General features: G+C 38.5%; 1 protein-coding gene across 1 annotated transcript in view; it reads left to right on the top strand.

The window, feature by feature from the left end:
• Rnf115 (ring finger protein 115) overlaps window positions 1-7870 on the top strand; it is an 87889-nt gene extending 80019 nt beyond the window's left edge. The window contains exons 8-9 of the mRNA XM_004853903.4: window positions 680-795; window positions 1506-7870. Coding sequence (XP_004853960.1) covers window positions 680-795; window positions 1506-1637 — 248 coding nt within the window. The 3' untranslated portion in view covers window positions 1638-7870. The remainder of the gene's footprint in view (window positions 1-679; window positions 796-1505) is intronic.
• Window positions 7871-13062: the final 5192 nt, after the last annotated feature.

Below are 13062 nucleotides of genomic sequence, written 5' to 3'. Positions count from 1 at the left end.
TGTATCATTACATGATATATCTCGGTTCTTATTTCTTTTTCCCATTCCCTTGCCCTCCGTTCAACCCCTCCCCTCTCCCTATTTACAAAGACTTTGTTTCCATTTTTTCCTTTTTTCATATTTATTCCTTTCCCTTCTTTCCCTAGAGTTTTTAGTTAACAACGTCTACAGAAGACTTTAGGAGAGCCATGCTCAAAGAGGATGCATGATATGTAAAAGAGCAGGGAAAAAGTGGCTTGACTGGAAGCAGCTAAGGGTGCTGAGTTGAGTCCCTTGGTTGTGGTATACAGGTTGCCACTGTTTCCTATGCAGAAACTGACTGGCAGAAGGCTGCCACACATTTGGGAAGATGTTTTTCTTACTTTACTGAACAGATAATCTAAACCTCAGTGTCTTCCTTTTAACTTTTTACATTAGAAAGTAGGCTATTAAATGGTTCTTATCTAGACCTTACTGGACTAGGCCCCATTTATCATTCTTGTTTTTCATGTCCCTATCTGTTACTACCTCTACTCCTATTTTGAAGTATAATTCATGCCTCTTATCTGCCTCTCACATGGATGCAACTTTTCTTTTGTCTTTCATCTTTATATATTCCTTAGATTGTTAGTGATACTGGTTAGTTTTATTTTCCATCACTTTGCTTGGTTACCTTAAAAGGCATTTGTTCCTCTAACAGATACGGGTTTAGAATGTCCAGTATGTAAAGATGATTACACAGTTGAAGAGGAAGTCCGGCAGTTACCCTGCAATCACTTCTTTCACAGCAGTTGCATTGTGCCGTGGTTAGAACTGGTGAGTATAAACCAGCTGTTGTTTGTGATGAGGCAGCTGTACAAGTCACATCTTTGGGCGGGCAATGGTTCAGAGTAGAAATGTAGCTAGCAGTTTGTAGATAGCAAAATAGATCAGGATTTGGTCTCAAGTCCCTGGCAAATTTCTGCTACCACCATCACTGTTTTGTCAGATTACTCTCTTTGGAATTTGTCTGACTAGAAGTTGGCAACTATAGCCCACAGGCTACAGTGGCCTGCGTCTGTCTTTTTTTGTAAATCAAATTTTATTGGAACACAACTATGCTCATTTATTTATAAACTGTATGTGGCTACTTTTGTGTTACATAGCAGAGTTACGTAGTTGAAACAGAGTTGGTGTGGTCTGCAAAACCTAAAGTATTTACTTCCTGTCCTTTTAAAAGAAAAAAATTCGCTGACTCCTGTTGACCACATGGAGAAGTGGTGGTCAGTTAGCCACCTGTCTCATCTCAGATTGTTGTTTCTAGTTAGTTGTATTTGCTAGTAAGTGTTGTTAATTTGCTGGCCTGGAATTCTTTCTGTCTCTTCCTCTTAAGTTCTGTTTGGGAGCTATGTAGGGATGTATGACCTTTTAGTCTAATTGTTAAGACATAGTTTTTGATGTGCCAACTTCTAGAGTGTCTTATATGTTCAGTATCTCTAGCCTCTCAGGCCAGAGCATTCACATGGATTGATCTCTTTCTGTTTCAGCATGACACATGTCCTGTATGTAGGAAGAGCTTAAATGGTGAGGACTCTACTCGGCAAACCCAGAACTCTGGGGCTTCTGCAAGCAACAGATTTAGCAACGATAGCCAGCTACATGACCGATGGACTTTCTGAAACTAAAGACCACACCTGAACCAGGGCTGTCAGAAATAGTCTTCTTACCATAGATGTAAATTGTATCAAAACAAAAAAATAGTAGATGGATTTAGGAATCACATAAGAAACCCCAACCCATAATATTAATGCAATGAGTGTTTTTCTTCTCTAAATTTAAAGTTAGTATCTATAAAAGGAATTGTATCTACAGCCAGATTCCTCTTATTCCTGAATTCAGAGTGGTAATTTTGTAAGTGTGAAACTTAAGTACAGTATGTGGGTTTTCCCCTGTCTGAATAGAATGAGTTCCTTTGAAGTCTCGCTAGGGTCCTGCTGTATGTCATGTTGCCCCGAGATGGATGTTTCTACCTCCTTCTCCAACCTCTGTCTCATCATTAGTGTATTTAAATTGCAGTAAATGCAGAGGAACCAGAGCCCTAAAATCCTGATGATACAAAGTCCTTTTGTCTTAATTGTGCAAAAGCATCTACTTCTATCCACATAAGCAATGGAGTAAGTTCTGATTAATTCAGGATTCTGAGATTGAAGATTTTGTTTAGTCTCAGTCTCATGGAGCAAATTAAAAAAAAATCATAGTAGGAAGGAACAGGTGGCCTGTTATTATATGCTTTGGTATGCACTTTCTCCAGAAACCATCAAGGCATGTCTTGAGAATCTTATGTTGGGAGGAATCTAATACTGGTTCCTTTTTGGTAATGAATGTTTTCTTAAGACACAGAAAGGCTGAGTGTGGTGGTGCATGCCTGTAATCCCAGCACTTGGGAGGCTGAGGCAGGAGGATCGCCATGAGTGCAAGGCCAGCCTGGGCCACATTGCGAGACCCTGTCTTGGGGGCGGGGGGAAGACACATACAGATACTTGAAATCTCTTGTTCTGAGATTTTTTTTAAACGATGCCCAACTCATTGTTCATTATCCTTTGTTCTAGCAACCTTAAAATAATTTCCCTTATAAAACTAGGATTACTTCATTACCACTTCCACTGTTCACTGGTTTTGGTAATGCATTATTCATTAGGAATTGAAATTTTACATTGTTTCAATTTTTAAAGCCCGTTTTTCATCTCTGAAACTTTTCTGATGTGCTTTGTTCTGCTTATACTTGGAGTCAGACCAATTATTATAATCATGCCAAGAACAACTAGGCCTGGAAGAGGTAGGCCTTACTTTTTCAGCCTGACACTGTCTCACACATATGCTCTTTTGAATGTTTAAAGTTGAATAAATGAAGAATGTTAAAAATGTTGTTTGAACTTCAGAGTCTGAGAAAGATACAATAGGGCCATATAATAGCTGCTGGTATACTAAAAAGCATGTTGAAAAGGAGTACAAAGTGGCAAAATTTGTAGGGTCATGCCAGCCCTTCATAGTTTAGAGAAGATCGCTACTCATAGGTAAGTCTTTCTTGGCTAAGAGTCTTTCCTTGGTTTTTGTTGACTATCACAGACTGATTTGGGGCTGAGGAAAGGCATTAAGATATCTTTATCTTTACTTTGATAGAAGATAAAAGAATTGGGGAGGGAAGAGAACAAGTTGGAGTCATCTGCCAAACTAATAGCTTGCCTATTGTGAACCAGAAGCTTTGATTCAGATTGGTTCCAGGGGGAATAAAAGATGTTTTCTCATATACTGTACCTCTCACATTGCACCTCTATAGCCATTGCTTCTCTGGGGGTGATCTCTGTTGTAGTTAGTTCATGCAGTGTGGCCTGAGAATACATACTGGTTTTGGATTGGGGATGAAGAGGGATGGCGGATGTGAAAGTTACATTATATTTGACCACTTTAGCTGGGAGACAGCTATGTTGAATTGAAGGACATTTCAGTATTCAAGTAGAGCACATTGCAGTTATCAGCTGTGTCAGAGAAATTTTGACACCTTCAAAATACAATAATTATGAAAAGAGAAAACTTTGACACCTTGGAAATTTTATCTGCCTGTTAGTATCTGAAGATGCCAGGACAGGCCAGTTGTGTTTTTAGTTACATTAGAGAACTAGAAAGGATCTGAAGAGTTTCACAAAGGATGAAAACACAGTGCTAGACAGGGATCTGCCTTTTTTAATATACAGTATAGCAAGCATCAGACTAAATTATTTGAAATTTTTTTCACTTTTTTTGTTCTGATAAAAGATACGAGGCTTATCTTGCTATTTCCCAGACTCTCCTATTTAAAGAATTTGTAATGTTTCTTCTCACAATGGGAAACATCTCAGACTTCCAGGTTAATTTATGTTAAGGAGATACAGTTCTTTAGAGAAACAGGATGTATTTGGAGATAGAGATTTATTACAAGGATTTGGCTCTTGCAGTCGTGAGATGAGAAGTCCCAAGATCTTCCCTGGGCCAGCAACAGATCCAGCACAGCAATTAGTGTAGTTTCAATCCAAGTCTTAAGGCCTGAGCACTGGGACAGTCAATGGCTTAGGCTCCAGTTTGAAAGCTAGCAGGCTTGAGACCCAAGGAGAGCTGGTATTTCAATTCTGATCTAAAAAACAGGAAACACTGATAACCTGGCTTAAGTAGTTGGGCAGAGAGAGTTCCCTCTTACTTGAGAGAAGTCATCTTTTTTTTTTAATCTTTGGTTCTATTCAGGACTACTTGGATTGATTGGATGAGGACTCACCCCCATATGTTAACGGATTGAAATCTGCTCTGTTCCATACTTGTACTCTGATGTTAATGTCACCCCAGAACATCCCCACAGACACAGCCAGAGTAATATTTGACCAAATACCGGGGCAGCCTGCAGCATAGTCAAGGTCACAAGTAAAATTAACCACTGCCAGGAGGAAAAATAGAAATGATGAACAGAATAATGCTCATTCCTCTTGAGTTTTGCTAAGTGAGCAGTCTGCCTTGGCTTAGAGGCCTCAGTGGTATGGTATATAGTGTGTACATAATTTCTTTTTCCTCCTTTATCTAAATTAATCTGGGAGCCTGAAATGCCTCACATTCTAGGGATGAACATTTTACAATTATTGGTCTAACACCAGAACATGGCTGGGGTTACAAGTTTATTTCTCAGTTGGGTGCAGTGGTGCACGCCTGTAATCCCAATACTTTAGGAAGCTGAGACAGGAGGATTGCAAATTCCAGGCACATTTGGGCAACAGTAAGATCCTGTCTCAAAATAAAAGGGGTTGGGTGTATGGCTCGGTGCAGAGGCTGTGGGTTCACTCCCTAGTACATGGGTAGGATTGGGGTGGGGTTAGGGGCTTTATTATTTCTTGGAATAGCTTGCCTTTAAGTATTTTAGCTTAGATACAGTGACTATGGCAGAAGGCTAGATAACCTGGGATTTTCAAGTTTCTATTTTTCTGCAGCAGGAAGACTTACATACTTAGGACTGGAGACTTTCTAGGGGTCGAGGGAGAGATGTCTACACCAGTTCTTTGAATTGGCTTTCTGTGATGGTCAAAGAGGAGAAAACTGTTGTAATTTTCCATCAAGTCTTTAGTGAGAACTTGAGATCTTTACATTTATATTAGCCTACCCTTTGAATTCTGTGCAGAGCTTAATAGATTGTTTTCATACTCTGTGCCTTTTATCCAATATAACTTCTCATCCTACATATTATGGAGTAGGTAGATATTTCTTTCTGTATGTTACAACTTGAAATGGGGAAAGAAAATTGATTCATACATAATTAGGAAAGATGTCCTAGAGATTGGTAGTCTTGGAAGTTGAGAGATTATATAGGTCAGTTCCTTGTTGACCTTGTTGACCAGTGATTGTTGCTTCTCAGATAGTTTCCAGATAGGTGAATCTAACCCCTTTTCGTATGTGTTACTTTGCTGGGCAGAACAGGGCTGGTTGGAAAGAGCAAAGAGGTGAACATTTAGCTGCTAACTCCAACATCTTTAAAGTTTCAGAACTAATGGATTGGAATAAGAAATGATTATGACATTAGAAATTAATATTAATACAGGTGGTGCACACCTACAATCTCAGTATGCGGGAGGCTGAGGCAGGAAGAGTGACACAAGTTTGAGGCCAGTATGAACTACATAGCAAAACTTTATCAAAAAAAACAAAGGAAGAAATTAATATTTTCTCAGAATTCTTATTGCGAGTTCTCTGGAGTTGAAATATATGCAGACTCCAGAATGACATACTGTCCCTGTTGCTATATAGCTTCTTGACTCTTACAATGTTTTAGTTTATAATAAAAAGTAATTTATCTTAGGCTGAGAATGTAGAAATGAATATTAACTAAATAGATCCCTTAGCTCATTATCAATATTTGCTGCATAACAGTTGGGCAAGTGCTTCATAAATGTTTTCTTTGAGCAGTATTATGGTCCAAAATTCATTCTCAAGTTAGAAGGAAGATTTTGGAGGAACAACTTATTTTTTGGCCCTAGCAAGTCTCACTTTCATTAAATGGCTATTAGAGGGAAAATTTCTTGTTTGTGCCTGTGTATTGCAATATATATATATACATGTATCTATATGTATGTATATTATTTGCATTTGTGTATATCTACATAATGTATATACTTGCAGACATGAGTATATACACATTTCACCCTGGAGGAAGAAGAGATAATGGTGGATGCTGAGGAACAGTGAGCAGTGGTGCAGAAGAGAATTATAGCCTCATAGTATGCTTCTCTCATTTCCATAGCACCAGGCCCTGGTTCCTATAAGTTCTCTTCTCATGGACACATTAGTTTGAGCAGGTGCTTTGTTACCTGATCTGTAGCAAAAGTAAAAACCTAGTCTTTCTAAAAATCGGAACAAATGACTTTGAGGAAAGGGTGTTTATTATCCATTGTTTCTATATTATATCGTCAGTTGAACTCAAGTATTACCTTGATTTTTAAATTTACTTTTATTTATTTATTTATTTATTTTTGTTGGTGCTGGGGATTGAACCCAGGGGCTGACATATTCTAAGCATGCATTCTACCGCTGAGCTGCATCTTCAGCCCTAAAAAATTTCTTGATAAATTATTGATGACAAATTGAGTATCTCATGACCTCCTTTATGCCTCAGTTTCCCCCTGGTTTTCTAGGAGCTGTTCCCTCCAGGAATATAAATCTAATGTATCAGCTTTAAGAAAATTAAATCAGAAGGAGAGCATTGTCTGGGTCTTTAAATCCTAACAAAATAGCCCTTGGAGTTTTAGAGGTGACAGGCACTTCAAGATTCTTGGTGTAAGAGGAAAAAACCCTCTTTGCCCTTTATGATAGAGATGGAAAGATAAAAGGTCCTGTGTACAGGAATAATCCAGTGGAGATAAGTTGAAGGTGACTGACTGGTAAGTGGGTAAGAGTACTCTTACTGAGTTTCCAAAATTATTTTCATAGCTTCTGACACAGAGAGTTGAGGGGAAGGGGTTGTTGATGGGATAAATGTACCACAGATGGTTGTCCTGTGGGGGAAATTCCAGCTTTCAGTAATGTCAGTGTTTTCATCTCTCAAGTCTGGGAGCCACAGGGATGCTGCAACGATTTAAACTGAAAGTACAGAATACAGTGCATACAATTGGAGATACTCTCCAGGATCAAAATATAGCCTTTGATTGATCCAAAGGGCATGAGGTTTTTATCTCTTATACCTGTCACAGATGATGAATTATAGGCATTCAATTTTAGGACTTTTTTCATAGCTGGCAAATTATATTTAGATAGTGTCCACAGAAGTGGAATCTTATGTGTTACCTCTCCTCCTTAAACTAGGACACTTAGATCTGTGAGTCAGAGGATGTAAACTTGTAGTTCTTCACTTTTCCTAATAAGAAGTACCATTTTTGAGATCCAAAAATGATTAGATTCCCTCCCAACCAGATGACAGCTATATTTCTAATATGCTTTGGTTAATATAACAAAAAGGTGCTATGATTTCAGTAGTGCTTTTAAATCAATTTGTCGTTATTAGTTATACCAGAATCAACATCTAGTTGAAATATAGATGTAACATCCAATTACAAATATAATGCATATTTGTAAGGTACACATTTTAATAGAAAATAATAGGTATATAGATTCCTTGTAATTACCCCATGGACTCACAGGTTCAAAACCCATGGTTGTGAATCATTCATACAGATTGGAGTTAAGATGTGTGTTCAGAAAACTACCTATTCATGCATGCAGATTTATAGGCTTATTTGAAATCAATTGTATCAACATCTTGAAAACCAACATACAAGTATTTCAAATTTCTGTTTAAATGAATCCTGAGATAAGCAGAATAAATAAATTCTTGAGAAACAAGACCGTTGCTTTATGGTTGTCTTGTTTATTCTGCTTAGTTCAAGTCAGAGATAATGGTCTAATGCTCTTGAATGTCTTAGTAAATGTGGGCAGTGATCATGTGTCTTTTCTTCAGATTTTCATATGTGGACTCTAATTAATAGAGTACAATAGATGAAACCTTTCCTACAGCTAGACAGGTCATCTTTACGAGACTTCCAGTGATTGCATAGTGCTGAGAAGTTACAAAAAATTATTTGAATAGTAGAAAGCCAAAGACACCTCTGCCCACACGAGCTTAAAATTTAGTTAAAAACATAATTGGTATACATAAAGCCACTAGAGGAAGATTAAAGTGAATGTGATTTAGTGGGGAAAACTTTAGAAACTTTGAGATAAGGATTCAAATGGCTCTGGGTTCCAAATCTAGAATCTCATTTGATCTTGAAAACAATCCTGTGGAGATAGAAACTAGAGTAGTCAGTATCTTATTTTATACATAACTAAACAGAAATGGCGCCTTAAAATTTCATTTGCCCAAAGACACACAGGTGTCATATTGCAGAGCCAGAATTGGAATCCAAGTCTTTTGACTCTGGGCCTGGTGGTTCTTTCTCCTATAAAACATGAAAGTCCAAAATCCTTAGTTTGAGGCTCAATACGGTCTCCAATAAGGATTTTATTCATCTCTCTTGGCCTTACTTCTCTTGGTCCCCACTAACCTTTAGCTCTTACCTTCGGTAGTTCTGTGCCAAGGATCACAGATCACAGTTAAGGTATCTGTTTTCCTTCTTTAAAAGCAAAAACAAAAACTACATAAGTTGTAATGATGTAATACTATTAATAGCCATTCAGAAAAAAAAAGTTCTTCCCCTCCCAACAAATACCCAGGGAGAATTAAAGTCCCGGAAAAAGAGGCCAATTCATCATGGCCTTTACCCTGATAGAAACAGAGCAGAAGGATGAAGACAGAAATTAAGAGGTATGTTGCCAGACTGGTTTCTTTCAATGGCTTGCCATTTAGCTTCAGCTAAACTCTTGTGTTCCTACATTTTTACTCATGTGCTTCCAGCTATCAGAAATGTTCTGTCTCTTCTCTGCTTACCTGCAACAAGACGTCATCTGTCCAGTGACATCCTGAGACTAGAAGAAAGGTCTATCAACAGTGCTCTGGGCATGTGCTTTAAAAAGAGAAAAACGACGGAGTTGGCCAGCACTTAGGGAAGCTGGGCAGTTCCAGCCTGGTGCACCTGGTCTGCATAGATCATCTTCCACTCGTGCTGTGTGGATGCTGCAGGGCAGCAAGGTCTGTCTTCGTCTCATTTTTATGCGAGGTCATTCAGTAGGTCTGGCACTCTTCCTCTCTCCTACCTATCTGCTCATTTCCTCTCTCTTTACAGGGTTAAATAAAAATTTCTTCCCCCCAAAATTGGTGTTCTCATTTTGTTCAACTTGCTTATTTTACTGTGTAGTGGGAGGAGGGAAGAAAGTGGTTCTGTGGTATAAAAAGACAATACTTACTTAGTATTTGAGAACTGTTGTGGAACCTGTTCTTTTTTTATTTACTGGAGCTGAGATGTGAAGAAGGAAGGTTTGTTCTGTCAGTATGGAAGGGAGGCCAAGGAGAATATTGATTTGTCCTCCAGTTTCTTGGATTTAGCATCTGTTCTTCCATGTCTTGTGTCTGTCTTCTGTGTGTGTATTGTCGGCTTTATCTTGCTGTAATTTTTTTAAAACTTTTTTTTGGCACAAGGCTTACAGAACTGTGGAAATAAGATGAAAAGTTTGTATTATTGCCTTATAACTTAGAATAGTAACAAGATACTTGATGTCATGATAGCCTGACCTGTCCTGGGTTATAGATGTGACAGCCCTCATGACTAGAGAGAAGATGGAAAAGGAAAGTAGAAACATGGTATGTGTTGTGTTTTATCGCTAAAGTGGGGGTTGCAATTTTGGCAAATCTTAACCCTGATGGAAATAAGGAGAGAGCCAAGCTTCAATCTCTCCTGGCTGGAGGTGGGACAAAGAAGTAGATGCCACTTTAAAAGTTTAGCAGGGCTTAGTGGTACAGACCTGTAACCCCAGCATTCTCAGAAGCTGAGGCAAGCGGACTACAAGTTTAAGCCCAGTCTGGGCATCTTTAGTGACCTATCAACCCACTCTCTCAAAGTCAAGAAATTTTTTTAAAGTGCTGCAAATTAGCTCAGTGCAAAGGCCCTGGGTTCAACTGCTAGTGCAAGATAAAGGTGAAGATCGATTTTTCATGCATAACATGTGAATTGGTACAGAGAGTATGAGACAAAGATATTCACCAAAATTAGTTTCATGAGCTAGATGAGGCACAGAGATCCGCAAAACGTCCCTCATCCTTTTCCTCACATGTAAGCACAATAGCTTAATCTATGTGGTCTTTCTTTGCCCAAGAAAATAGATACATTTAATTTCACTGAACATTACCTCTGCCATAATTCTACTAAACCTTGAGTTGGAGGAGGATAAAAAGAAAGAGGCTCATAAGTAGTGTATATTTTTTAATTTAATTAGATATTTAGCCTTTTTCTTTTGAATACCTGAAAGCTACTTGGATGTAGGAGAAAAGCCTGCCTCGCAAGTGCAAGGTCCCGAGTTCGATCTCCGGTACAAAAAACAAAAATGTATGAAAAGCTTAATTCTTCACTTGACTGGGAAAAGGAAAAGAGCTCACAGATAATTTTCTTCTAGGATAACTTGGAAGTCAAATGTAGTAAGTACTAGAAAGTTGTATGGCTAGACTCAATTTTCTCTTTGCCTGAGAGCTTTTATTGTGCCTGAAGAAAAAATTTATTTACAAATAACAGAGTGGCCTAACCATCTGAGGAAATTTGGCCTCAATAAATGTCTGAAGGATCAGAGTGCTTGATATTCTTGCTTACACGGGCATTTGGCACAGTTTAACATTTGAAAAGTCCTTGCCAAGATCTCTTTTTATGCTTTGCAGTTCAGAGGTGGAAATAGAGACTATTCACTGGTCTTGTTTCTGCAGGAGGCAGTCTCAAAATGGGGAGGGTCATGATGGCGGTACAGGTGCTTTTATGCACACAGTAGGTCACTGCTGACAGTGTAAGGTGTTAGAGTCAGAAGGACCTGCGTTCATTCCTTTGAAGGGCAACATTTAACTTCTTTGTACCTGTTTCCCAGTGAGAAATTAGGATGCTGTATTTACTTGGAAGGGTTGTGTGACCCATCATACAAGTTCTTTAACAGATTTGTTAGGAGCCTACTATGTGTCTGGGACTGTTTCTGTTGGGGTTAGCAAGACACAGTATTTTGTTTATAGAGCTTACATCCTGGGACACCCAAACTGGCAGTTACTGATTTGAGGAAAGCCTAGTAAAATGGAATTAAGAATGCCAAGGACAGACAAAAACTTCTATCAGTTACTTGTTATGCAAAAGCATAATGAGAGATTATTGGATGTTTGGTCTTTTTATTATTTAATATTGAAAACACTCACTGATATTGAAAAATGGTATGCAGAGGATTTAGCTGCATTTAATATACTCAGTGTGGCTATCAGCTTTCCGTTGTTCAAAATCCACCTCCAGAGCAAGTTTGTCTTTTGCCTTGTTGATCTTCACATAATAGCCAAAGATCTGTTGCCTCAGCTTGTTGCCTTCTATACAGCCAATGAGTAGCAGTAGCTGTATGTTATTTACTTGCCTCTTCTTCAGGGCTTCTTTTCTAACCGTCTGAAACTTCCTACCCAGTGGAAAGTCTGATTCGTCTGTATTCATACCTTTGAATCAGTTTCACTCAGATACTGGTTTTTCCTGTGGATAGCCAGGGGTTAAGAAACATTTTCCTCTTGGTTTCCTTTACATCCTTCCCCTCTTGGAAAACAATCAAGGTGGTGAAGGTGTAGTCCTCTCATTGCTTGGGGTGCCTAAGGTTCTTACGGACATACCTTGAAGGGACACCAAACTGATGACCAGCATTGTCGAGACCTTTTCTTGCAGGAAGTCTAAACTGAGAGTGCCTTCACTATGGCTGAACTGAGTGTTTCTTTCACTTCTGTCACCTTGTAGTTCCCTCAGAATCATGGGTTGATAGAGGGTTTTAGAAATCAGTGCATCCTTTTGCATCATTTTAGAACAACCTGGCATAAATCATTGCTCCAAAGTATTTTTAACATTCGTGGGTGTAAATGCAGAATCTAGTATTTGTCAGATACTGGGGATGCAAATAGACTTTGGAAGCACTCTATAGAGTTTTGCCAAAGAGATAGCTAAGACAGAAAGGTCACTTTGACTTGGGTATCCCCAAATCTCATTTACAAACCATCTTCTGCAGTAGCTCAAGCAATTTAACATAAGGCAAAATTGTGAGATTTGAAATAGATCTGGATTTTTATCCATTGTTTTACTCACTGAGTGGCCATAGACAAATCATCTTTGAGCATTAGTAGTAATACCTACCTCAAAAGTCCATGGAGATTAAATGAAATAATATATGATATCACTTAGCAAAAAGCCCGCTACACACTAAGCACTGGTACATAATAAAACTGCCTGTTAATGTCATCTTACCTGTCTGGTCTTACTGGTCTCACCTTCCAAAAGAAGGCTTCCATTTTGGGGGCTCTTCCATATGTGCTAATTCTAATACTTAAATGTGCTGAGAAAATGAGAAAGGCACTTTCTGTTAAGTAAAACCATCACAAGTAGAAACACTTGAGATATAGTAGTAAAATATGAATGCTAGACCATAAGGAGCAAGGACTATGCTGTACCTCAATTCCTAGGAGCACAGTAAATAAAGGGGGCCACTATCCACTGGCTCTGTTCAACTAGAGCAGGGTATTCACATAAATAAAATGAAATTTTATAGAGCCTCCAGTGTTAGGGTAAAGTAATTTAGACTTACTAGATAAAAGCCATTACATTTCTTTGAGTGATGATGTGACATGTACAGTTAGCACTTTAGAAAGATAGTGGGGCAGTGTAGAATGGATTTGAAACAGATAGTATTAGTGGACCAATTATTAGGCAACAGTAGAGCTCAGTACCAGGCCCTGTGGTAGGTGTGAGATACAGAGATGAAGGTGGAGTTGTTGATCTTTTCAATAACTCACCAGTTAGAAGAGTAGGATTATTTTCAGTGTCAAGACCTGGAAAACAGCCTTGGAAACAAGGAAATAAATGTAAACAACTGGTAGTATTAGTAACTGACTGGATGGGG

The sequence above is a fragment of the Heterocephalus glaber genome, unplaced genomic scaffold, assembly GCF_053883595.1.
Source record: "Heterocephalus glaber isolate CG9 unplaced genomic scaffold, H.glaber_assembly_v1.0 deba00001442, whole genome shotgun sequence".
Lineage (NCBI taxonomy): Eukaryota > Metazoa > Chordata > Mammalia > Rodentia > Bathyergidae > Heterocephalus > Heterocephalus glaber.
Note: the sequence above shows the minus strand (reverse complement) of the source record. Positions and strands in the feature narration are given on the sequence as shown.